Here is a 26,835-nt window from a genome sequence, read left to right as displayed (position 1 = left end):
TGTGCTCAAGGCTAATCAAATACACCACAGTCTCCCTGTGTCGTTATTTGGGTAAATTGCCGGCTAAAAATAAACTGCTGCCATACTTATTTAATGCATTTACATCTTTTTTTTTTTTTTCAAAACAGAGCATTTACATCCATATTAATAATCATTTTACACAATCACATATACCCACATATTTCTTTTCTTTTTGTTTTTGTTTTTTTGTTGGTTTTTTTCTCTTTACTTTTTTGTTTTATTTTTGTGTGACAGGGTTTCCCTATGTATCAGCCCTGGCTGTCCTGAAACTTGCTCTGTAGACCAAGGTGGCCTTGAACTCACATCGCCTGCCTCAGCCTCTGCTTTGAGTCTTGGGATCAAAGGCATGTGCCAGGTTGGAGAGGTGGCTCAGAGGTTAAGAGCACTGACTGCTCTTCCAGAGGTCCTGAGTTCAATTCCCAACAAACACATAATCATCTATTATGTGATCTGATATGCTCTTCTGGTCTGCAGGTGCACATGCAGACAGAGCACTATATAAATAATAAATAAGTAAATCTTTAAAAAAAAAAAAATATGTGCCATGCCTGGCTAATACCCACATATTTCTAGCCAACACCCAGAAGACATCTTAATTTTCTTACCTGGGCTCTACACTGAGGAAGTTGGGCAGTTTAACAAAATATAAGTCGTTTCCTAAGTCAGTGTTTACTTTGGGGATTTCTACTTCTATTCTGGTCTCAGGTATTGGCTCCTCCTCCTGCTGATCCTGAGGCAAGCCATTTTCATCCTAGTGCAAGAAGGCAGAAGGTTAGAGCTGTAGAGACGGGTGACAGCCCAGTTCAAACTCCACATTTTATTACATTCGGGAGCAAGAAACAGTGTTTGGGTTTTATTTTGTTCTTTGTTTCATTTCAGACAGGATTTCCACTCTGTCCTCCAGGCTGGCCTAGAACTCTCTACATAGCCCATGCTGGGGTCAAGCCCACAGAAATCCTCCCTCCTCAGCCTTCCAAGTACCGGGATTACAAGTGTGAGCCACCATGCCCAGCAAGAGCCATATCTAGATACAATCCTAGGGTTAACGCACCCTCAGTCCTCAGCACCGTTCGTCGATCTCCAGAACATCTCAGGAGAAGGACAACGGGTCCGCTGCCTCAGTACAGAGCTTCTGTGATCAGCTATCTTCTAACCCTTCCCTGACAGACGTCCAATCAGCTAGCACTTACACTCTCACTCTAATGGCACCAGAGAAGATTATCCACACATGGCGAGTCTGTGGCCAGCCTGGGCTACATAGCAAAACCCTGTTTCCAATACTAAATTTACAAAATAAAAAGGGAAAGAGTGAAGTAAAAATTATTTACACCGCACACATTTACTTGCATGAGTAACAAAAACAATTAGGTGAAAGGCTCTCAAACCCCAGGTCCTTGTGATCTTGGCCTGAGAGGCACAGCACCACCTCATGTTAGCAGCACTCACGTCTCCTCCTCTTGGGAACCAAAGGTTTCCTATAGACTTAAGAAAGTCATCTACTCATTGTATTTTCACACTATAATTTAGCTAGCAAATCTCTCTTCTTGAAGAAAGAGAGGTTCTTCCTTTCTAAGACTTCACCTCACTTGACACTACTGTCACTTACCACAGGCTGTCCTGGAGTAGGGGGCTTATCTTCGCCATCACTCCCTGAAGATATGTCATCTGCACCTCCAAACAGATCCATGGTTTCATTATTGTCTTCAGTGCAGAAGGAAAAATGCAGAGGGTTAACAGCTGGTCTTCACTTTAACACCCCCAAGGTGTCTGGCCAGCTCCAGGAGATGGTGTAAGCCTGCGTCTGCAGCACGTGTGTAGAAAGACAGGCACTGTGGCACGTGTGTGCAGAGATGAAGGCACTGTAGCACATGTGTGCAGAGAAAGGCGCCGTGGCACGTTGTGTGCAGAGATGGGCACTGTGGCACATGTGTGTGCAGATGGGCACACTGCATAGGAAGCACCTCTTCCTCCCTCCATGTCTGCATCTTTCTTGCATTTTCCTTCACTGTCCAAAGCCAGTTGTTTGTCCCAGGCTAGGCCCTCAAATCTGCGGTAACTCATTCTATGTCAAGAGTTACGTCACTGTCTAGCTAGGCCCCATCCTCACAGGCAGAACACCACTGAGGCACCCATCAAAACAATGATCCGTGTAAGCCAGGGAAGCAGGAAGCGCCACACCAAGTGAACAGACAGACAGGGAGAGTGGCTGGAGAGCCATCTGTTTCAAATTGCGGTAACACAGGTCAGAATTACTTGTAAACACAAGGCTATGAGACTATGTTACAGAGACGTGGCAGGAGACAAAATCACTGGACACCAAACAAAGGTGACCAGAGTACTGGAAACCCCTTATATGATCAAACAGGAAATGACCATCCTAGCCCCTCCTCAGTATTCCCCACTTAGCCCATGTCACCATCCAGCTACTTAATGTACATGTATGTACATATATGTAACAGCACAGTAGCAACTGCACATAGCCCAGCACCTATCACAATCATGTCTGCTGTAACCTTCATACTAGCATCTTCCGTGCATGGTCACCTGCCATTTGCAAACACGCCACAGAGAAACCATGTACAGCTCACACCTTAACACCACGTTTCCATGACTGACCTCTTCATCTAGTCCACAGTCAAAGGCCATTCCTTCTCCTAACGTTAACCTGTTAGAGACGGTAAGGGCGGTCAGTGCAGGACTGTCCTTACTCACGCTGACCACACTGAGTGAGTCACTTCCTAACTGACCAGAGGCTCGGCCCCCATTGGTCAATTCACTCAGCCTGTAACAAAGCAGGGGGCTCCTTACAGGCAGCGCTGCATGGAGCACAGGGAACACGCACACACAGTCTTCCGTGAGTCACGCAGTCGTAAGGTTTGCAAGTGTGCTATAAAGAGCTGCGACCTAGACCCGGGAACAAAATAAAATGGCTACCTTTGGGCACCTCGGTGTCACTATCCGCTTCGGAATCAGATGGAATGGCATTCTTGCGCTTCATTCGTAAAACTTCATCTTCGCTGTCACTGCCTCTTGCGGATTCTGAAAGAACAGAATCAGCAGGCATGCAGACTCATCATATGCGAGCTTGACGGAGAAAGCCTACAGCACTCACACAACGCAATCCAGTGCAGCAGTAAACAGAAAATAACGACGATACACATAACAATTTGGATTGGTCTAAAATGCGTTATGCTAAGTAAAAAAGAAAACCTAGCCAGCAGAGACAGGGCCTGTAGTCCTAGACGTAAGGAGGCTGAGGCACAGGAGACAAAAGCATAATGAAAGAACAGATCAGTAGGTGACGAGGCCGAGGCAAAGGATGTGGCTATGAAAACGGCTCTCAGAACACGCTGTCCTGTATCATGATGGTGGCAGCTGCATACATCTATAAGCATGTCAACACTAATTAAACTGCACACAAACAAAAAGGCAGACGTGTAGTAGCTTAATAGCTGAGTGTGTGCCTAGTATGGCCAAGGCCCTGGGTTCAACCCATCACAGAAGAAAAATTACAGTGGTGGGGTGGGGAGCTGGGTGTGGGGGTACATGCCTGTCATGCTTGCAGCTCAGGAGCAGAGGCAGGAGGACAGCAAACTTGAGGTCAGCCTGGGCTATGCAGCAAATTCCAGGCTAACCAGGGATAAACAGAGAGGCCTCATCTCTAAAGGCAGCAATACCAAGTCAACCTTAACACACATAAACTTTCTTTTGTACCCTGGCTTGCCTGAACTTGTTTTGTGGAGACCAGGCTGGCCTTGAAGTCACAGAGATCTACACACCTCTGCCTCCCAAGTGCTGGGCCATGAATTAATTTTTAAAAATAGACATGGTGTGGGGGCACACACCTTTAACCCAGCACTCAGGAGGCAGACGCAGGCAGATCTCTGAGTTCGAGGCCAGCCTCGAGGCCAGTCTACAGAGTGAGTTCCAGGACAGCCAGGGCTAAACAAAGAAACTCTATCTCCAAAAACCAAAAAGAAAAAAACAATCTTTAGAAGGAAGCAAGAGCAGACCATGCTGCACCCACATGTCTGTACTGAGCTGCACAGGCTCCCAAGGATGCTTTACCTGACTTCTGGTCCTGCTCCTCCTCCTCATCGTCTGAATGCCTTCTCTCATCATCTGAGACTTGTGGCCTCTCATCATCAGAGTTTTGCATTTTCTCCTCATCGGACAGCTGTGGCCTGTCCTCATCGTCCGAATTCTGCTTCTCATCATCATTGTCAGAAGCTACAGGGTGCTCATCATCAGAATTCCCCTTTTCCTCCTCAGACAACTGCTGTCTGTCATCATCAGAAAGCTGGGCCTGGTCCTCATCATCTGTGTTCTGCATTTTCTCCTCCTCATCGTCAGAGTTCTGTAGCTTATCTTCGTCAGAGCCCTGCTCCCGCTCCTCGTCATCAGAGTTCTGCAGCTTTTCGTCATCTGACTGGTCACTTTTATCCTCTCCGTCCCACTTTTCATCGTCTGACTGTGCTTTTTCAGAACCTTCTGCCTCGGAGTGCCGGCTCCCCTCATCCGACCTGTGACCCTCATCGTCATCATCGTTGTGGGCTTCAGAGCCACTGTGCTGATCTATGTCAGAGGGCTCATTGTCCTCATGGTCAGAGCGCTCAGAAGCCTCTGACCTATTGTCTGACTGTTCGGAGCGATTGTCACTGCCACTATGATGAGAGGCCCCCTCCTCACTGTCCTCGCCAAACAGTTCCTTGTTACTGGGCTGTCCTGAATCACCTCTTTCATCCTGGTCGCTCTCGCTGCCGGAGGCATTGCTGCCAGACGCACCGTTCTCCTGGTCAGAGTCTGAGTCAGACCCAGAATCAGAAGCTGTGGGATTTTGTAAACACAAAACAACATCAGCAGATGAAAAGGACTCTAAAAGTCCAGTGCAGGCTTATAAAAGGCAAACAGGAACTGGTAAAACTGTTGGGGCCAGAGGCAAAGAAGTTTCAAGAACAAGGAGAAGGATCAGTTAAGAAAAATTAGCATGCCGGGCGTGGCGGCACACGCCTTTAATCCCAGCACTCGGGAGGCAGAGGCAAGCGGATCTCTGTGAATTCAAGGCCAGCCTGGTCTACAAAGCGAGTCCAGGACAGCCAAGGCTACACAGAGAGACCCTGTCTTGAAAGAAAGAAAGAAAAAAAGAAAAATTAGTAGACAGTAAATAGGCACAGTAGCACCTATAAGCCCAGCATCAGGAGGCTAAAGCAAAGGACCAACTTCATTTTCAGGCCAGCCTTAACTATACAGTAAGTCCCAGGCCATCCTAGGCTACAGCATGAGACCTGGTTCCAAAAAACTGAAATAAGTAAATAAATAAATAAATTGCAACTCTTTGTGTTTTAACCTCACCCAGTCCTACCCTCCACTGCCTAGTTCACTCACACAAAATAAACAGCCTTACATTTCTAGTACACATACCAAGCAGTGGTACCTGTACCAGAAATACAGCAGGAAGACAAAGAATGAAAAAAAATGAGCAGAGCCTAAAAGTGTAAGTATAGAAAAAAAAAAATTGTGCATGGAAAGTAATATCTAAAGAAATAATGACCTGAATTCAATGAATCTACACATTCAAGAAGTTCAATTAGCCGGACAGTGGTGGCGCACGCCTTTAATCCCAGCACTCGGGAGGCAGAGGCAGGAGGATTGCTGTGAGTTCAAGGCCAGCCTGGTTTACAAAGCGAGTCCAGGATGGCCAAGGCTACAGAGAAACCCTGTCTCGAAACACAAGAACAAGGAGGAGGAGGAGGAGCAGGAGGTCAAGGAGGATGAGGAGGAGCAGGAGGTCGAGGAGGAGGAGGAGGAGCAGGAGGTCAAGGAGGAGGAGCAGGAGGTCGAGGAGGAGGAGCAGGAGGTCAAGGAGGAGGAGGAGGAGCAGGAGGTCAAGGAGGAGGAGGAGGAGCAGGAGGTCAAGGAGGACGAGGAGGACGAGGAGGAGCAGTTGTTCAATTAACGCCATATTGAAAACCCATCATCCAGTTGTCAAACAATCTTGAAAAAAAAGAAAGAAAAGAAAAAGAATTGTCAAGTACAAGGGATTCTCTCTAAAGATGATGGCTGAGTTTTCATCAGAAACCACAGAAGCAAAAACCGGCATCCAAATACTGAAAGAGAAAGACTGTCCAACAAGAACACGATTCTTTTAGCAGTGCTGGCAACAGGGCTTGGCAGTGCTGGTCAGGAACATGAACCTTAAGCCACGGTCAACCTGACCAAGAGTTTTATGTCTTGCAACTATGCTGCAAATAATAATCTAAAGGGCTTGATGAATGAATTACATAAAATATTTTAGGATGAATAAAAATGAAAACGTTACACCAATTCTTAGGGAGCAAAAGGAAAGCAGTCTTCCTCAAAAGAAACTCTAGAGCGTGGCTGGGCGTGGTGGCGCACGCCTTTAATCCCAGCACTGAGGAGGCAGAGGCAGGCGGATCGCTGTGAGTTCGAGGCCAGCCTGGTCTACAAAGTGAGTTCAGGACAGCCAGGGCTACACAGAGAAATCCTGTCTTGAAAACCCCCCAATAGAAAAAAAGAAAAAGAAACTGTATAGCTACAAACATCTACATTAAAAGGAAACATAACCTACTTTAACATCTTTGGTTTTTGTTTTTGAGACAGTGTTTCTCTGTGTGTATCCCTGGCTTCTCTGTGTGTATCCCTGGTTGTCCTGAACTCACTTTGTAAACCAGGCTGGCCTGGAGCTCATAGGAATCCACCTGCCTCTGCCTCCCAAGTGCTGGGATTCAAGGTGTGCACCACCATGCCCGGCCTACCTTAACAGTGTAAGAGATCAAAAAAAGAAAATAAAGCCCAAGCACAGGCCTTTAATTCCAGCACTTTGAGACAGAGGCAAGAGGATCTCTGAGTTCAAGGCCAGCCTGATCTACAGAGTGAATTCCAGGACAGCTAGGGATACAAAGGAAAAATCTTGTCTCTAAAACCCAGAAAAAAAGAAAAGAAAGCCCAAAATAGCAGCAGCAAGGGAATTAAAAGAATGAAAGAAAATTGAAAATCAATAAAGCCAGAAGTTTGTTTTCTGTTTTTTATCAAATAGGTTCTTGTAGTCTCAGTTGGCCTATAACTGCTATATAGACCAGGCTGGCCTCAAACTTATGCCAGTCCTCCTGGCCTCTTGTTTCGGGGTGTTAGGATTACAGGGATGCACCGTCATGCCTGGCTAACAGTTCATTGTTTAAAACATTAGCCAATTTAAACCTTCAGGCAAGCCGGGTGTGATGGCACACGCCTTTAATCCCAGCACTCCGGAGGCAGAGGCAGGCAGATCGCTGTGAGTTTGAGGCCAGCCTGGTCTACATAGCGAGTCCAGGACAGCCAAGGCTACACAGAGAAACCCTGTCTTGAAAAACAAAAAACCTTCAGGCAGACTGTCCAAGGGGAGAAAAAAAAAAAAAGCAAGACTCAAATTACTAAAGTCAGGAAATGAAGTGGGGATGCCATTACTGACTACAGAAACAATGACTATACACCACAAATAATGCTAGACACCTAGACATGTTCCTTTTAAGGTCCAAAACAGCATCTACTTTTGCAACTCCTGTTCAGCATTATAAAGAAAGCACTAGCCAGAGCAAGTAAAATAAATAGGTAAGAAGAAGAAACAGTACACTTTCTCTAATCACGATGGCATGGTTTTATATGTAGAAACACTAAGGAAGCCACACAAACTATTACAGCTAGTGAGTGTCCTGGCTACCGGATAGCAACAAGACACAAGGTCAGCTTATACTAGAAATGAAAAATATGAACTACTAGCTAGGAGTGGAGGTACATACACATAACCCCAGCCCTCACCCAGACAGGGGACTCAGGAATATGAAGCCGACGCACACAGCAGATCCTGTAGAAGAAAGAGGGAAAGAAGGGAGGCAGGAGGTAGGCAGGCAGACAAGCAGGTAGCCTACCAAGTTCTACCCCGTCACATCCATACGAGCTTCAAGACCAAGAGCAATTGTCAAGGACAGCACACCAGACCCGAAGTAAATCTTCAAGAGTGTTCACTAAGTTAGTGGCAAAATGGAAGAAAACGGTCATGGCCTTAAAATAAGTTTATTTTGGGTTTTTTTTTTGTGGGGGGGGGGAATGTTTGTTTGTTTTTTAGGTTTTCGAGACAGGGTCTCTCTGCGTAGCCTTGGCTGTCCTGGACTCACTTTGTAGACCAGGCCTGCCTCTGCCTCCCGAGTGCTGGGATTAAGGTGCGCACCACCACGTGCGGCTTGTTTATGTGTGTGTGTGTGTGTGTGTGTGTGCGTGTGTGCGTGTGTGTGTGTGTGTGTTTAAAGATAGAAGGGGGGCCGGGCGTGTTGGCGCACGCCTTTAATCCCAGCACTTGGGAGGCAGAGGCAGGTGGATCGCTGTTGAGTTCGAGGCCAGCCTGGTCTACAAAGTGAGTCCAGGACAGCCAAGACTACACAGAGAGACCCTGTCTCGGAAAAAAAAAAAAAGATAGTAGGGGGGAAGAAACCCTTAGGATTAAAATCATCTCTACACACCCCTGCCTTATGCCTTGTGTTGCTGCTACGTTGCCATGGGAACACACTGCAGGTCTACCTCACTAAATAATTTTCAACTGTGTGTCCAAAAAGCCCTAAGCATTAATATGAGGTGGGGAGAGGGGAACCAGCCTTCTCATGATGATAGCCCCGAACACCTAGCAGATACCTAGCAAGGTAGCTAGGAAATGTTTACTGAAAGAATGAAATGAAAAAAAAAAAAAATGTCATGGGAAGGTTTACATAGAAGTGTGCCTCGAAGACACAAAGAATAAACAAAGAGAAAAAAATACTAGCAGACACTATGGGACAGAAGTTAGTATAGAGAGATCTTCCAGGCTTATGCTGAGTACAACTCTCACTGTAGAATACAGTTCTCCGTACTTTTACCTACTGCGCCCTTCACTAAAGTCATTACATATAAACTGGAGTTGGTGAAAACTGGGGGCAATGACAAGAAAAAAGACATTTATGGGCCTAGAGGGCTGCAAGAATTCTGAGGTTGACCTCGGAGCTTTCCTCATTCCACATTATTTCTATTCATAGCTCATATTCAGCTATTCATAGGCCTGTGGCAGAAATACCCCCCCTATGCCATCTTAATTCATTCATTCACCACCAAACCCTCTGTCGCTTCTCTCCAAATACCCCACAAGCTTCCCCATTCTCACATCACAAACAGGGAAACTACAAAGGCTCTCCCAGGACATCTCCACCGCGTCGTCCTTCTGTAGAGCTGCACCCTGATCCCCCCTCCCCCACACCCCAGGACCCTTCAGGAGCATCTGCAGTCGCCCATCAGCTCGCTGTCTCACCCAGGCGGCCGTTATCTGGCCGATGGACATTGATCAGGACTCCAATTATACACTGCCACCCCTCATTTGGCCAGGTGTGTCACTGAGGGGCGCAGGCCACACGTCCTGTACGTGGGCCCCCACGAGCCCAGGCCAGACCCGGGCCTCCGAGGCACATACTCCGCGCCCGTCTCCCGGGAGAGGCTGGCACCGCCGGGCATGCAGGGGGCGCTGGGCAAGAGCGTTGGGGGCACCACGTTCCCCGGCGCCGCGCCTCCGGCCGGAAAGCAACCCGACGCCCCATGCGCCCATCCGCGGAGAACCCACGCCAGCCCCTCTGCCCGCCGCACCTTTGCGCTCCGCCTCGCTCTCAGCTTCGCTCCCGAAGAGGTCCTCCATGTCCGCCATGGCAGTTAGGTCCGCGGCCTTGGCTTGGGCGGCTCGGGTCTGCTTTACGGCCGGAGCCGACCGAGCACGACGGTGTCGTAAACAGCCCGCGTGCAAAGGCCTACTTTGCTTCTGTGACCTAGTTTTCCGCGTGCATTCGACGGGCTCCGCCCCGAGAGTGTGAGCGCACGCCCGCTGGCTTGCTCGCCGGCCCAGCGGAGCTTGAGGCAGACACGCTTAGGATCTGTCAACTGCCCTGGGTAGGCAGGCATAGGTGATCTCTTCGTGTATGTAGCGAGTTCCAGCCAGACGTGGTGGTGCACGCCTGTAATCCAGCACTCGAGACAAAGGGTCAGAAATTTAAATTCATCTTCAGCTGCATAGCAAGTTCAAAACGCAGCGTGGGAATCCCTTGAGGATCCGCACCCTAAAAACAGAAACAAAAGCTAGGGAGATAAATTGTTGGTAAACCACTTGCTCTTCAGACCTAAGAATCTGATTTCCCAAACCCCAGCAGCACCTACTTAAACCCAGGCACGCCCCCGCCATCTGTGATCCCAACACTGAACCCACAAGTTCTCAAACTCAATAAGGAACCCTGTCTTAAAAGTACAAAAGTCAGCTGGGTGTGGTGGCGCACGCCTTTAATCCCAGCACTCCACAGGCAGAGGCAGGGGGATCTCTGTGAGTTGGAGGCCAGCCTGATCTAACAAGCGAGTCCAGGGCAGCCAGGGCTACACAGAAACCCTGGGTTGGGGGACGGGGTGCAAAAGCTGGGGGAAGTGAGGGGGGCGGGTTGCGGCGTAGGGTGAGGTATGGTGTTGAGCAATCCAGGAAGACACTCTAAATCGGCCTTTGGCCTCTAGAAATATAGGAAGTACCTATTATGAGCGAAGGTTCAGATTCAATCTGCATTGGAGGAAAAAAGATTTAGGACTAATAATCCTTACACGTGGGAGCCTGAGGCAGGAAGACAGCTGAGAATTTGAGGCCAGAATAGGCCACAAAGACAGCCTGAGCTACCAAGAAGGATAATTAAAAAAAAAAAAAAATATATATATATATATATATATATATATATTTTTTTTTTTTTTTTTTTAAATGTGTATGGGTGTTTTGTTTGCATATAACAATCACATTCATGCCTGGAGAGGTCAGAAAAGGACATCACATCGCCTGAGACTGGAGTTGCTGGGGAGAGAGTTGCTGGCTGCCACACGGAGTGCTATGAATCGAACCCGGGTCCTCTGGAAGAGCAGCCAGGGCAGCACAGCCGCTGTCCTTAACCACAGAGCTGTCTCTCCAAGCCCCATTTCTGAGCTTTCTTGATTTTAGAATTCTAGATAAGGGATTGTGGATCAACAACTCTATAAGAAAGGCAGAGGCAAGCGGATCGCTGTGAGTTCGAGGCCAGCCTGGTCTACAAAGTGAGTCCAGGATGGCCAAGGCTACACAGAGAAACCCTGTCTCGAAAAACAAAAACAAAAACAAAAACAAGAAAGGCAGAGGTTCTCAACCTGTGGGTTTCATCCTCTTTGACACACCTCTCTCCAAAAAAGGTTTACATTATGATTTATAACGGTAGCAAAATTACAATTAGGAAGTAGCAACAAAAATAATTTTACCAGCTGGGCGGTGGTAGCCCACGCCTTTAATCCCAGCACTCTGAGAGGCAGAGGCAGGTGGATCTCTGTGAGTTTGAGGCCAGTCAGGTTTACAAAGAGAGTCCAGGACAGCCAGGCTACACAGAGAAACCCTGTCTCAAAAATAAAAATATTAAGAATAATAATTATTCTTATTATTATATTTTATGATTGGGGGTCACCACAACACGAGGAACTGTATTGGTTTTTTGTTTTTGTTGGTTGGTTGGGTTTTTTGTTTTTGTTTTTGTTTTTTGAGACAGGGTTTCTCTGTGTAACCGTGGCTATCCTGGATTCTCTTTGTAGACCAGGCTGTCCTCAAACTCTATGGCTGAAGCTGGCCTGTTGAACTTCCGAGATCCTCCTGCCTCTACTTCTTTAAGTATTAGGACTGGATTTGAGCCACTACACCTGGTTTGGTATTTGAATTTTAAAATATAACAAATACATATGTATAATTTACTAAGAAATGCATCCTGGGTTTTTTTTTTTTTTAATATAAATTAAATGAAGCGTAAGGGGAAGGAGAAGGCGGGGAAGGGAGAGTAGTTAGGGAGAGAGAACAATCATATGCAATATATTCTTGCTTCTCAAGATAGAGTGGATAGTGAGAAATAAGTCAGCTACGTTAGTGACATACGCCTTTAATCGAAGCATTTGGGAGGCAGAGGTAAACCAATTATTGAGTTCAAGGCCAGACTGGTCTATGGAATGATTTTCAGGACAGCCTGGGCTATGAAGAAAGACTGTCTCAAAAAAAAAAAAAAAATATATATATATATATATATATATGATATATGATATATGGTTAAGCCTAGGGGTCGTGCTCGAACTATGGCACCAGCCAAGGATAATACATGAAGTAAACTTCGAACCCCTACACAGATCTAGCCAATGGACAGGGCATTCTCCACAGTTGAGTGGAGAGTGAGGTCCGACTTTCACATGAACTCTGGTGCCCCATATTTGACCACGTCCCCTAGATGGGGAGGCCTAGTGGCACTCAGAGGAAGAATAGCAGGCTACCAAGAAGAGACTCGATACCCTATGAGCATATACAGGGGGAGGAGGTCCCCCTCAGTCACAGTCATAGGGGAGGGGAGTAAGGGGAAAATGGGAGGGAGGGAGGAATAGGAGGATACAAGGGATGGGATAACAATTTAGATGTAATATGAATAAATTAATAAAATATATTTTAAAAAGATATATGGTTAAGGAAGAAACTTTTGAATAGCATACATATAAAACTGTGTTGGCTCGAGCCGGGTGTGGTGGCGCACGTCTTTAATCCCAGCACTCGGGAGGCAAAGGCAGGCAGATCGCTGTGAGTTGGAAGCCAGCCTGGTCTACAAAGTGAGTCCAGGATGGCCAAGGCTACACAGAGAAACCCTGTTTCGAAAAACAAACAAACAAAAAAAACCACAAAACTGTGTTGGCTCAATTTTCTTAACAATTACACGTTATCATGAACTCACCAACAGAGTGTACCTCACAACCCAACTAACCCAAACAATAGGAAAAGGAGATCAAAGAACACAATAATGAAACCTTAAGGATATTAGTTCCAGGCTGGGTGTGGTGGCGCACGCCTTTAATCCCAGCACTCAGGAGGCAGAGGCAGGCGGATCGCTGTGAGTTCGAGGCCAGCCTGGTCTACAAAGTGAGTCCAGGACAGTCAAGGCTACACAGAGAAACCCTGTCTCGAAAAACCAAAAAAAAAAAAAAGGATATTAGTTCCAAGGAACAATTCTCCCGAGGTAGTCAGCAGGATCTCAGCAAATCCGCAATTCAACCAAGGTTGCTGCTGGAACCTGGAACAGCAGCTGGGGCCCAGAGCCTCAGCTGGAGCACCAAGCCTTAAAGCCTTCCCTGGAGCAGTTCTCTCTAGGAGGGTCTCTAGAAGTATTGATGAACACCCAAAACAATCCCAAGTCCTCTCTCCAGCCTCTTGTTTGGGGCTCATGTATATATCCTCTCAGTCTGTACTAGGATGTTTTCAGCTGGCAACATCCAGAGCTCCCCCACAAAGTGGTTCGACTTGTAAGTGGAAAAACATCCTGCTCTCACAAGTCTGTTCCGTGTCCCACACTTGGGATCAACACAAAAACACATTTATCTCTCCCTACAAAGCTACCCTTAAAACTCTGTGATCCAGGCACAATGGGACACACCTTTGATCCCAGCACTTGAGAGGCAGAGGTAGAGGCAGGTGAATCTCTGAGTTCAAGAACAGCATGGTCTACAGAGTGAGTTCCAGGACAGCCAGGGATAGTGAGACCGTGTCTCAAAAGAGCAAAAACAAAACCCAGACCTCTGTGTATAGCACAAAATTGACCAACTGTCTCCAGAGGGGTCCATCAGTAGGAGCTGGAAACAGTGGCTGCCTCCTAAGAGAGGACCCTGAGGACGGGGACGGGAGAAAAGCCATTCTTCACTATGGTCTTTTAAAGATTCACTATCTTTGTCTATGTTGTGCCTGCTTGTGTCTCCCTTTCCCTGTCTATGTATGTGCCTGCTTGTCTCTGCCTTTCCCTGTCTGTGTGTGTGCCTGCTTGTCTCTGCCTTTCCCTGTCTGTGTGTGTGCCTGCTTGTCTCTGCCTTTCCCTGTCTGTGTGTGTGCCTGCTTGTCTCTCCCTTTCCCTGTCTGTGTGTGTGCCTGCTTGTCTCTGCCTTTCCCTGTCTGTGTGTGTGCCTGCTTGTCTCTGCCTTTCCCTGTCTGTGTGTGTGCCTGCTTGTCTCTGCCTTTCCCTGTCTGTGTGTGTGCCTGCTTGTCTCTCCCTTTCCCTGTCTGTGTGTGTGCCTGCTTGTCTCTGCCTTTCCCTGTCTGTGTGTGTGCCTGCTTGTCTCTCCCTTTCCCTGTCTGTGTGTGTGCCTGCTTGTCTCTGCCTTTCCCTGTCTGTGTGGGTGCCTGCTTGTCTCTATAAGTAGTAGCAGAAGCCAGTAGAGGGCATCAGATCCCCTGGAACTGGAATCATGAGCCACTTAACAATGGATGTAGGAATCAACACCATGTCCTCACAGTACAGTACACGTTCCTAACTCCTGAGCCATCTCTCCTGCTCCATTACTGCCATTTTAACACCCTCTGGGTTTTGTATAAAGTATCCTCTAAAATTAAAGTGAAATTTAGAAATACAAAAAAGATACTAAATGCCGGTGGTGCTTAATTAGCTCTGGGTGCAAAGATTTTATTTTGTTCTGCTTTCTAGATATTACTACAATGGGGATATATTAGAATAAGCAAGGACGATTTTTTTAAACTCTAGTAGGACAGACGGTGTTATGTTTTTCCTACTAATTTGGCATGCTGGTTAGGGTTTTGTTTGTCAGCTTGACATAAGCTAGTCATCTGGCCTGCCTCTGCCTCCCAAATGCTTGGATTAAAGGTGTGTGCCACCATTTCCCAGCTGATTTCTTTCTTACCATCCATGCGTATAATCCCAGAACTCGGGGAGGTAGAAACAGGTGGAGGATCTTCATGAGTTTGAGGCCACTCTGGTCTACAAAGCTATTCCAGGACAGCCAAGGCTACACAGAGAAACTTTGTCTCAAACAAACAAAAACCAAAAAACCCAAGGAGAGATGGGGGAGGAAGGGGGCAACAGGCATACCTCACAAATAAGAATATGCCTGTAGGTAAGTCTGTGGGGGCATTTTCTTCATTAATGATTGATGTGGGACAGCCTGCTGCACTTTGGGCAGTGCCACTCCTGGGCAGGTTGTTCTGGGTCATATAAAAATTCAAGCTGGAGAGATGGCTCAGAGGTTAAGAGCCCTGTCTGCTCTTCCAGAGGTCCTGAGTTCAATTGCCAGCAACTTCATGGTGGCTCACAGCCATCTATAATGAGATCTGGTGTCCTCTTCTGGCCTGCAGGGGTCATGCAGGCAGAACACTGTATACATTATAAATAAGTCTTTTTTTAAAAAGGGGGGTGGGGACAGGTGTGGTGGTGCACGCCTTTAATCTCAGCACTCAGGAAGCAGAGGCAGGCAGATCTCTGTGAGTTTGAGGCCAGTCTGCTCTACAAATCAAGTCCAGGACAACTCCCAAGACAAGGCATAGACATGAGAATTTCTCTTCCCTAAGGCAGGCCATGGAAGCAAATCTTCTGGTGTCTTTCTGTCTTGGAGCTGGCCCTAAAGGAATGACCTTATGAGTGAGGCTGGACATAGAGCTCAGAAGTTAAGAGTGTTGACTGCTTTTTCAGAAGATCTGAGCTCAGTTCCCAGCACCCACACCAGGGTGCTTACAACCATCTGCATATAACTCTAGCTCCAGGGAGATCTCAGGCCTCTGGCCTCTGTGGGCGCCTGCACTCACATAACACACCCAAACACAGACACATACTTAAAAATAAAAACTATTTAGAAAAAAAAAAAAAAGAAGTGACCGTGGGCTAAATTCCATCCCCAGCACGATGTCAGAGTAACGCTACTAATAAATTTTTAAAAATCAATAAAATCAAGCTGAGCCAGCCAGGGAGCAGCTCGCCTCTGTGGTCCTGCCCTGATTTCCCTTCAAGATGGAATGTAAACTGTAAGGTGAAATAAACTCTTTTCTTACCAAATTGCTTTTGGTCAGTGTTTTATTACAGCAATAGAAAGAAAACTGACGTTTGGCATAGAGGATTCTGACAAGTGGTTTTGAAATTGGAGTGGGAAATGAACAATCGAGTATAAACTGGGGATCACATTAGTTAGTTGCCTCATATAATTCTGTGTGGCTGGATGTGGTAGCACATGCCTTTAACCTCAGCACTCGGAGGCAGAGGCAGGTGGATTTCTATGAGTTCGAGGCCAGCCTGGTCTACAAAGCGAGTCCAGCACAGCCAGGGTGTGTGTGTGTGTGTGTGTGTGTGTGTGTGTGTGTGTGTGTGTGTACACATACTAGGCATTATAAAATTTATTTGGATGTGAAGCTAATTTCTTTCCTTCTTTCTTTTTTTATTTTTGGTTTTTCGAGACAGGGTTTCTCTGTGTAGGCCACCACGCCCGGCCTTGAAGCTGATTTCCATATGATAGAGTTTTCTGGGTATTTACAGATTGAAAATACACTTCCCAAAATTAAGTTTAAGCTGTTTTCCAAAATAATGACAACCGTTTTCTCTTTAACCTCCATTTCCTCCTAGCAGCTGGGTTTTTTGGAGATTCGACTCAAAGCCCTGGTAAATCCCCTATGCAAATGAGTTTGGGCAAGTAAAGATGAATGTGGAGAATGTTCGAGTACGCTTCCTAAGAAAATGTGTATCTATGTGGAGAAAAACAGAGAAAAACAGACCACATCGAGCAGAAGAAAGTTATTAAATCAGAAAGCATTTCTTACGAGAGAAATAAGGTGGACCTTTTTCCGTTGGGAGCTTTCCCCTCCAGCGCGGAGGGGCTTGGGAGGAGGCTGGGTTTAGTTATTTCCTGCCCGCAGAAGGTTACCAGGGAGCTGTGTCCTGGAAAGACCTCCGCCAGCAGGCAGGATGAGGTCAGGCGCGGCACCAGCGGAAGGCGGGCGGCGAGGCAGAGAGGGGAGGAACCTGCAAAGGAGGCGGGGCCTGCCGAGAGGAGAGACAGTGACAATGACGATGGCTGTACCGGGAAGGAGAGACCAGAGGACAATAGAGATGGGAGAACTGAGGAGATGGAAGAACTTCTTTAAAGCGCCTAATGAGATAGTGGGGTGGCGGGAAGGGGCGGGGCCGGAGCGGGACTGGAAAGATGGCTCAGTGGTTAAAAGAAGGTAGAGCTTCTTTTTTCTTTTCTCTTTTCTTTTTCTTTTTCTTTTTTCCCGAGACAGCGTTCCTTCTTTCCTTCCTTCCTTCCTTCCTTCCTTCCTTCCTTCCTTCCTTCCTTCCTTCCTTCCTTCCTTCCTTCCGTTTCTGGGTTTTTCAAGACAGGGTTTCTCTGCGTAGCCTTGGCTGCCCTGGACTCACTTTGTAGAGCAGGCTGGCCTCGAACTCACAGCGATCTGCCTGCCTCTGCCTCCCTGAGTGCTGGGATTACAGGCGTGCACTACTACGCCGGTCTTGAGATAGGTTTCTCTGTTTCTCTATTGTGGGCTCTGTAGACCGGGCTGTCCTTGAACTCCAGTGATGGATGCCTTTGTTCTTAGCACTCGGAGACAGATCTCTGAGTTCGAGGCTAGCCTGGTCTGCAGAACAAACTTCAGGAGCCAGAGCTACACAACACTGTCTCAAAAAAACAACAAAATAAATAAAATAGACTTAGGCCAAAAAATCAAAACGGGAACGTTCTCCTTACGGTAGCACTACTCAGATTAAATCTGCTGGTACAGCCCGGTGTGGTGGCACACTCCTTCAATCCCAGCACTCAGGAGGCAGAGGCAGGTGGATCACCGTGAGTTCAAGGTCAGCCTGGTCTACAAAGCAAGTCCAGGAGAGCCAAGGCTACACAGAGAAACCCTGTCTTGAAAACCAACCAAACAAACAAACAAAAATCTGTGTGGTGTATTTTCTTACTTAACTGGTTATTTTAGAATCCTGCATAAACACTAAGATGCCATCTCAGCAGAGGGTGGTATGCCTGCTTGGCTGGCTCTGTATATTTCCTCTCTCACAACACAGGACACACTAGGAGGAGACTGGCTTCAGGCCTCAATTACAAAAGCTTTGAAGTCTTAACAGTAATGTGGCAAAAGGCCACAAGATGGTGATGGTACGCAGAAGAGCTCTGTCAGCAGCCAAGTGAGGGCATTGAGGAACAGGCCTCCCTCATCCTTTAACCAATGTTTCTTAAGCTAAATGTTTGTGTAACCCTGTGGAGAAACATGAAGCAATCCCTTTATAACCTCTAAAACAAAATGTAGCCATCTTTCTCACAGTTAGAAACAACAGCTTTTTTTTTTTTTAATTGGTTTTTCAAGACTCTGTCTCTCTGTGTAGCCTTGGCTGTCTTGGACTCACTTTGCAGACTAGGCTGGCCTTGAACTCACAGAGATCCTCCTGCCTCTGCCTCCCGAGTGCTGGGATTACAGGCGCGCGCCACCATGCCTGGCTGACAGTATTTTTAAAAAGACTGACAAACACTACAGAAAGGAATTTTCTGCTGGACACCTGACTGCCGCTCAAAGCAAGAAGGTCTCGCTCTGTTGCCGAGGCTGGCCCTGAACTCCTGGGCTCAATTGATCATCTTGTCACTGCTTTTCAAGAAATAGGAGGACAGGGAGGCGCTCTCTGAACCTGGAAAAAGTGATAGTTTTTGGTTTCGCTGTTGTTTCTGTGGCAGGTTTTGTTTGTCTTGTTTTAAGGTAGCCTGTCCTTATGTAGCTCTGGCTGACCTGGACTTTGTGATCCTCCAGCCTCAAGCCCCAAGAACTGGGATTACGGGCGTGTGCTACTACACTTGTTGATTCAATAACAACTGCTACATTTTTAGGAAACCGCTTTCCTTAGGCACCATGAAAAGAGAAATTTCTCCTAAAGAGTCCACTGAGATTTTTAATGTCTTGACTATAATTTATTTCCTTACTTACCAGGAAATGACTGTTCAGGACAGTCCCTTACCTTTAAAGGGTGTGATACTTTATGATTTGATTTCTGGGTAAATCTGGCTTTCAGATGTGGGAACCTATGAATTTACATTGCTGCTGCCTTGTGTGAGTACTGCGGATCAGGCCAGGGCCTGGGACAAAAGAAGGCTCTCTCCAGGTTAAGCTACGGCTGCATCATTATCAACTGCTTCACTGAGAAGCAAAATTTGAATGCAGGAATAGATTATAATCTTGGGCTTAAAATAGCAAGAAAAACTAAGCAAAGGGAAACAGAATACAAGATGCCACCAAAACCACAAATCCTCTGTCTAACTATGTTATTCATTAGAGGTTTGAAAAAAAATCTTTTTCTTTTTTGTTTTTGGTTTTGGTTTTTTGGTTTTTTGAGACAGGGTTTCTCTGTGTAGCCTTGGGCAATTCTAGACTTGATTTGTAAACCAGGCTGGTCTCGAACTCACAGTGATCTGCCTGCCTCTGCCTCCCTAGTGCTGGGATTAAAGGAGGTTTGAAATTTTATTTTGATTGCACATGCATGAATTTTGACTTACATGTATGAATATACACCACACACCTGGAACGCCTAAGGAGGCCAGCCCTTAGAAATTAAATTTGAGGGAAAAAAATTGACAGCTATGCAAATACATGGAAAATTTTTTCACAGAAACTTTATTTATTTTGAGACAGAATTTCTCCGTGTATCCTTGGCTATCCTGGACTTGCTTTGTAGACCAGGCTGGCCTGGAACTCACAGCAATCCACTTGCCTCTGCCTCCCAAGTGCTGGGATTGAAGGTGTGTGCCATCATACACCTGGCTTGGGAATTCACTTTTACTGACCTAGTCCAAGACCTTAAAATAGTAGGGAAAAATCTTTCCTGTCCCTGACTTCATCTGTTACTGCTGTACCCTACTCTAATTTGTGCTTATTTTTACTTGATGAGTTTTACTTTTATTTTTCTTTATACAGACAATCCCTCTATAGGCCAGGCTGGCCTTGAACTCATATAGAGTCTCCTACCTCAGCCTATGAGTCCTGGGATAACAGATGTGAGCCACCACATGGTGCTTTTAATTAATTTTGCCATGCTGAGGATTAAACCCAGGACCATACACATGTCATATGATAGCTGAGCTACACCCTTAGACCCTGATTCTAACTTTTAATTAATTAATACTTAATTTTTTTGTTTTTACTTACGTGTATAAGTATGCACACAAAGAATGTACGTGAGTGCAGTGCCCACAGAATCCAGAAGAGGGCGTCCACTCCCATGGAGCCTGAGTTTACAGGCAGTTGTGAGTTGCCAGATGTGGGTTCTGGAAACTAAACGCAGGACTTTTGCAAGAGCGGTAAGTGCTCTTAACCAACAGCTCAGCCATTTCTCCAAACCCTCCCCATCTTCTCCCTCTCGCCCTCCCCAACCTCACCTCTCTTTCTCTTCTTCCCTCATCACAGTCATTATGTGGTTTAAAAAAAAAAAAAGTGTGATTTTCCTGAAGCATGTGATCAGAATGTGATTAGGGAAATGTGTGTGTGTGTGTGAGTGTGCTGCCAACGATGGATTATCTTAAAATGCCCCTTTCTTCTGACTTCACAGCAGGTAGGGAAAGAATGTGTGCAGAGTGCTTTTGTTCCCATAAGGACTACCAGAATACATCACTGTATGTGTGTGTGTGTGTGTGTGTGTGTGTGTGTGTGTGGTGTTAGCCTGAAGAATATACTTTAAATTGTTAGAAAAGCTTTTTCTCTGGGAATATAAGATTGCAGAGACGCCCCGTGATGCAATTTGTATGTTTCTGAAATGTTTCAGGAGAAGTCCTGCGGGGCTTGGCGGCACACACCTATCACTCAGCCACCCAGGAGGGGAGAGGAGGGCAGGAGGATCCCACGTTGCTTCAGGCTGGCCTGGGTGTGGCTTAGCAAGGCTTTGCCCCAACGTAAAAGAAGCTGGCAGTGTCGCTCAGTGGTGGGAAACTTGCCCGGGATTCATTCCCTCTAGCCTCAATCCACAGCACTGGACGAGAAGAATCTAGGTTACTTGCACAATGCAGAAAGAAATGAAAATGGGGAGGGAATTCAGAAAAGACGGTGACTTCTGAAGTCTTTGTTTGTTCAAGTGTCTCTTCCAACAAGGTCTGCTTGATCATTCAAGGCCGGGCCGCCCCGCCCCGCCGCACCCTGGAATCCCAGGCCCCTCACAGCTTTTCCATCCGTCTTGACTACTCCAGGCTGTCCAGACTTTGGCTCTTATCTTTGCGTTTTATCATACAGAGGGTATGAGCATTATTAAAACTGAACGGCGGGCCGACAGGCTGCATGCATTTGCTTTGTGTCTGCTATAGAGCCTAAACATTCCAGGGCCACAAATAAATGGTTGCTAAATGTTAAGTTAGTTCAAAAATCCAACATCTAAGGAATTTGAAAAGAACATGCAAAGTTATTTTCTGAGAGAAAACATTATGAAGGATAAAATGGGATTTTAAAAATACACAGGCTAAGAAAGGAAAGCAGCAAAGATAGAAACATGTCAGGGAGAAGCTACTGTTTTAGTTGCTTGTGGCTGACCACAGTTTGGTGGCTGAATTCAGAAGAAATGTAAGCAAGCACTCACAGTCTGTAGCCTGGAAGCTCAGTCTCACTGAGAGAGAGAGAGCTTCAGCAGAGCTCACAAGAACCCATGCCTTGTCTCACTGGGCTTCTGACGGCAGCCAGCACTCCCTGGCTTCTGGCCACAAGAGTAGAATCGCTCCATCTGTGGTTGCATCGCCTTGTCCTTTTCAGTGTATCAACTCTCCCTCTGCCTCTGTCCACGAAGGGTATAAATCATTGCATCTATGCCGCTCCTCCCTCAAAAAAAAAAAAAAAAAAAAAAAAAAAAACCAAACCTCTTGACTTAACCACATATGCAATGAATTTCCCACCATGTAGGTCACATATGCAGATCACGAGGATAAGGACCTTGGCACGAACCCTTTCTCTGAATTGCAGGAAAGTCTTGGCCTGTTCTCCAGCCCTTCGTTCTCTTCTGTGTAAAGATTAAAATTCCTAAAACGGCTAATTCTAATAACTTCGTGATTAAGTCAGAAGTGACAAACAGACATTTAAAGCAGCGTGGTTGGGCATGAGGAAAATACCAGAAGTCTATATTCTCAGCTGGGGACCACAGCAAGACTAGTAGCAGATGGCGCTGAGAGAGATGACACGCTTAGAATCGAACTTCAGAGTCCCACTCTGTAGATCCATGGTGCTCTGTCACCCCAAGTGTGAGGGGGAGGGTTCGCAGCTTCAGAAGACACCGTTGGATAAAGACTTTATAACCAAATGGTTCTCCCCGCTCTAAATAGTTAAATGGAGCAGCCCAGCCAGATTTTCCATAATGCCCTGCTTTCAAACAGATTATGAGATTCCAGGCTAAGGCAGGCACAAAGGAAGCAGCTGCTCTCCTGCTGGCCTTATGTAATTCCTACCAGGAGTGAGGAATTGGGGCCACATCTCCACAGATGAAAATAGGATTTTGAAAAAGAAAAAGAAAATAGGATTTTGACCATTGAGATGTAACAAGAATAAATTAATAAAAAATTTAAAAAAAAGAATAGAATAAAGGGAGTGATCACAAAAAGAAAATAGGATTTTGTTCAATAGGAAAGTAACGAATAATATATTCTGTGGGAAATGAAAATATGTCAATATTTCATAACGTTAAAAAGGCTAGAATGGCTACACAGAGAAACCCTGTCTCGAAAAACCAAAAAAAAAAAAAAAAAAAAAAAAAAAAAAAAAAAAAAAAGGCTAGAATGGAATACCATTTGGGCAAGATAAAAATGCGGATTTACATGGACAAGTCTGGATTTGCAGTGTGGGTGGGTTTTACCTCTTGGCAATACTAACACAGCACGCTGCATCCTGGAAGAGGAAGGCAAACATTTTAACTTTCCTGCTCTTTAGACGAGGAAAGTAAATACTTTCATCTCCCATAAGGTAGAAAAGTGAGGTCTTATGCTAGCTACCAAAAACATGCCAGTAAGAAATGTTGCTGGGTGTGGTAGTACACGCCTTTAATCCCAGCACTCGGGGAGGCAGAGGCAGGGGGATACCTGTGAATTTGAGGTCAGCCTGATCTACAAAAGTGACTCCAGGATAGCCAGGAGAAACAAAAACAGAAAACAACCAAACAAACAAACCCTGAAATTTTATTGGCCAAGGATGGTGGCACATGCCTTTAATCCCAGCACTAAGGAGACAGAGGTAAACAGAGCTCTGTGAGTTCTAAGCCAGCCTAATCTACATAGTTCCAGGAGAGCCTGTAACTAAGACCCTATCTCAGAGAAAGAAAAAAAAAATTAACTTTTTTGATGTTTCGGTGTGTGGTGGTTTGAATAGGTATGGATCCCATAGACTCGTGTGTTTGAATGCTTTGGTTCATGGAGAGTGGCACAGTTAGGAGATGTGGCCATGGGGGACTGGAGAGATGGCTCAGTGGTTAAGAGCATTGAATACTTTTCCAGAGGACTCCTGTTCAGTTCCCAGCACCCACATGGCAGCTCACAACTGTAACTCCAAGATCTGACACCCTCACACACACGTACATGCAGGCAAAATACCAATGCACATAAAATAAAATAATTATTTTTTTAAAAGGAAATGTGGCCTTGTTGGAGTAGATGTGGCTTTATTGGAGGGAGGGTATCACTGAGGGGGGGGCGGGGTTTGAGGTCTCAGATGCTCAAGCCATGCCCAGTGGGGTATTTTCTTCTTGCTGCCTGAGATCAAGATGTAGCCCTCTCAGCTCCCTCTCCAGCACCACGTCTGCCTGCACACCGCCATGCTGCCCGCCATCATGATAGGATAATGGACTAAACCTCTGAATTGTAAGCCAGCTTCGACTACATATTTTCCTTTATAAGAGTTGCTGTGGTCACAGTGTCTCTTTACAGCCATAGAAACCCTAACTAAGACAGCCACTCGTAAGAGAGGGTAAGTTGCTCCCTGGAGGCCTTGTACACAATATAGAGGTTTGACATATTTGTTACATTGTGTCTTAGTTAGGGTTTCCCTGCTGTGAAGAGACACAAGGCAGCTAAGGAAATCATTTTATTTGGTCCCTACGGATCAAGCACTCAGACACAGGAGTCTATTCAAAGCACCACAGCAAGACTGGGAAAGGCATCTGGCACAGATGCCAGGGTGCAGACTTGTAAGACTGGCAAGGCCTCGGATGACGTGTGGGATGACTTTAAGGCTGTGATCTTTGGGGATGCAATGGGAAGACCAGCCTGAGAGAAGAATCTAGGTGAGTAAGGCTTGGAGTCCGCACCAGAGAAAGTGATCCTGGGCCCGTACAGCTTTAGGGCATTTGAAATATCTGCCCCTGGGGGTGGGGGTGGGGGATTATTCTAGCATAAATTTATGGGCAGAGATGGCTCAGGAGGTAAATGAGTTTGCCGCCAAGCCTGACTGAATTTGATCTCCGGACCCATATGGTGAAAGGAGAAAACTTACTCCGGAAAAGTCACCTCTGACTTCGCGCCTATGCTACAATGCAGACACCCCTGCCCAAGTAAATAATAAATAAATATAATTCTAAAAACTGAGACTTTTGGAGGCCGTTGGGGTTGCAGGGAGATGCTCAGTAAAGTAGCGTACCCTGCTGTGCAAGCACAGGGACCTGAGCTTGGCTCCCAGCACTGACATGAAACCCCACATGTGGTGGTGCACAGTGACAGTGAATCTTGGGGGGTGGGGGGCTCCCTAGTGGAAAGCAATAGAGGAAACCCCCAACATGGAAACATAGACCTTCACAGAGGAGCACTTGGGCAAAGGCCCATACACACACAGGCCCACACTACACACACAAGTATAGTCTAGAAAGATTAGCGAACATTCTAGTGGGAAGCAGGAGAGCAGAAAGGGGGCGGGGCCCCAAGTGTTTAAAGCAGCTGCCTAGTCCCAAAATAGCACACCCTATCTGCTAGCCTGAAGCACCTGCTGACAGAAATGGGGAGAGGGGGATTTTGGGGTCAACTGTTATCTATTGCCCTGCATGAGCCATGGAGGTCCTGCTAGAAGAGGCAGTGGCACCATAAAGAGTTGGTGGAATTTGGTGGGGGGACCTGTGATTGTAATGTGGCACTTGGGAAACTGAGGCAGGAGAAACACTATGAGTTGGAGGTTAGCCTGGGCTACATAGTGAGGCCCTGTCTCAAAAAAGAAAACAAACAAACAGAGGCAAAAATTAAAAGAATGAGTTGTGTAGGTGGCTTTGGCTCCCCTGACAAAGGTAAATGTAACCGATGTGATAATAAGTACATATAGGTGAAAGTTAGGATGGAACGGAATGTCAAAATAATGTTTATTGCAAGTGAGCCTGAAGAATGGGTGTGGCTCAGTTAGTAGAGTGCTTGCCTGGTTCGATCCCAGCATTGCAAGAGCCACACATGGTGCACATTTGCAATGCCAGCACGTAAGAGGTAGAGACAGTCTTTCCGCCATATTGGCGCCTGTGGAGGCCTGCTGGGAACAGGACTTCTAAAACGCAACTATGTCTGGAACGCTGTGGTGCAAGGCCATTTTTGCTGGCTACAAACAAGGTCTTCGGAACCAAAGAGAACACACAACTCTTCTTAAAATTGAAGGTGTTGCTGGGCGTGGTGGTGCACACCTTTAATCCCAGCACTCAGGGAAGCAGAGGCAGGCGGATCACTGTGAGTTCGAGGCCAGCCTGGTCTACAAAGCAAGTCCAGGACAGCCAAGGCTACACAGAGAAACCCTGTCTTGAAGAAAAAAAAATTGAAGGTGTTTATGCCCGGGATGAAACTGAATTCTACTCAGGCAAGAGATGTGCTTATGTGTATAAAGCAAAAAACAACACAGTGACTCCTGGAGGCAAACCAAACCAAACCAGGGTGATCTGAGGAAAAGTAACTCAGGCCCATGGAAACAGTGGCATGGTTCATGCCAAATTCCGAAGCAACCTTCCTGAGAAGGCCATTGGACACAGAATCTGTGTGATGCTGTACCCTTCTCGGATTCAAACTAATAAAAAATAAATAATAAAAGTGGATTTATGCTCTTGGATTTTTTTTTTTTCATTAAAAAAAAAAAAGAAAGAAAAAGAAGTAGAGACAAAGCTGGGCATGGTGGCACACACCTTTAGACCCAGCACTCAGGAGGCAGAGGCAAGCAGATCTTTGTGAGTTCGAGGCTAGCCTGGTCTATAAAGTGAGTCCAGGTCATCCAGGGCTATTACACAGAGAAACTCTGTCTTAAAAAACAAAACAAACAAAAAAGAGGTAGAGACAAGAAGATCAGAAGTTTGATGTCATTCTCAGCTATGTAGCGAGTTGGAGGCCTGTAGAGGACTGTTAATTCAGAACATGGCTGTTGGGGGATGGGCTGATGTATTTTGATGTTAATTACTGCTTTCTGTCTGTGACCCACCTTTTGCTTAATAAAAAGCCATCCCACCTAGGCTGGGCAAAGGAGATAGGTGGGGCTTAGAGAGAGAGGAATTCTGGGAAGAAGAAGGACCGCCACCAGGAGAAGGAGACCTGAAGTGGAGAGAGGAAGGCCGCCATGGGTTAGCTGGAGGAGAAGCACACAGACCGTGGCATGGATGGAGAATCCAGCCCAGACGAAGAACATGAGCAAGTATATGGGATTATGGGTGGGAGGTAGCTTGATAGAAATTATTAGAAACAGATGACATGGGGTTGAGACAGGGATCCCATGCCTACCTGACTATGGGAGGCAATTTAGAGGATTGGTATCTGCCCTGGCCCAGGTTAACTAAAGCTATCTTAAAATATAACAAGTGTCAGCTGGGCGTGGTGGCGCACGCCTTTAATCCCAGCACTTGGGGGGTGGGGGATGGGGGCAGAGGCAGGTGGATCACTGTGAGTTCGAGGCCAGCCCGGTGTACAAAGTGAGTCCAGGACAGCCAAGGCTACACAGAGAAACCCTGTCTCCAAAACCCAAAAACA

At 46.3% G+C, this 26,835-nt stretch overlaps 1 protein-coding gene and 1 pseudogene across 2 annotated transcripts in view; one reads left to right on the top strand and one right to left on the bottom strand.

The window, feature by feature from the left end:
• Leo1 (LEO1 homolog, Paf1/RNA polymerase II complex component) overlaps positions 1-9,885 on the bottom strand; it is a 29,548-nt gene extending 19,663 nt beyond the window's left edge. Inside the window, exons 1-5 of one of the 2 annotated variants that reach the window (XM_051140515.1) lie at positions 9,679-9,885; positions 4,090-4,848; positions 2,956-3,060; positions 1,628-1,722; positions 627-772 (exon numbers count right to left, since the gene is read on the bottom strand). In XM_051140515.1, the coding sequence (XP_050996472.1) occupies positions 627-772; positions 1,628-1,722; positions 2,956-3,060; positions 4,090-4,848; positions 9,679-9,736 (1,163 nt within the window). In that variant the 5' untranslated portion in view covers positions 9,737-9,885. The remainder of the gene's footprint in view (positions 1-626; positions 773-1,627; positions 1,723-2,955; positions 3,061-4,089; positions 4,849-9,678) is intronic. The other variant, XM_051140514.1, reaches the window with a different exon arrangement.
• Positions 9,886-25,394: 15,509 nt separating this feature from the next.
• LOC127184447 (60S ribosomal protein L35a-like) lies at positions 25,395-25,902 on the top strand (annotated as a pseudogene).
• Positions 25,903-26,835: the final 933 nt, after the last annotated feature.

The sequence above is a fragment of the Acomys russatus genome, chromosome 32, assembly GCF_903995435.1.
Source record: "Acomys russatus chromosome 32, mAcoRus1.1, whole genome shotgun sequence".
Taxonomy (NCBI): Eukaryota; Metazoa; Chordata; class Mammalia; order Rodentia; family Muridae; genus Acomys; species Acomys russatus.
The sequence above is the reverse complement of the archived record's forward strand: the minus strand, read 5'-3'. Positions and strand labels throughout refer to the sequence as shown.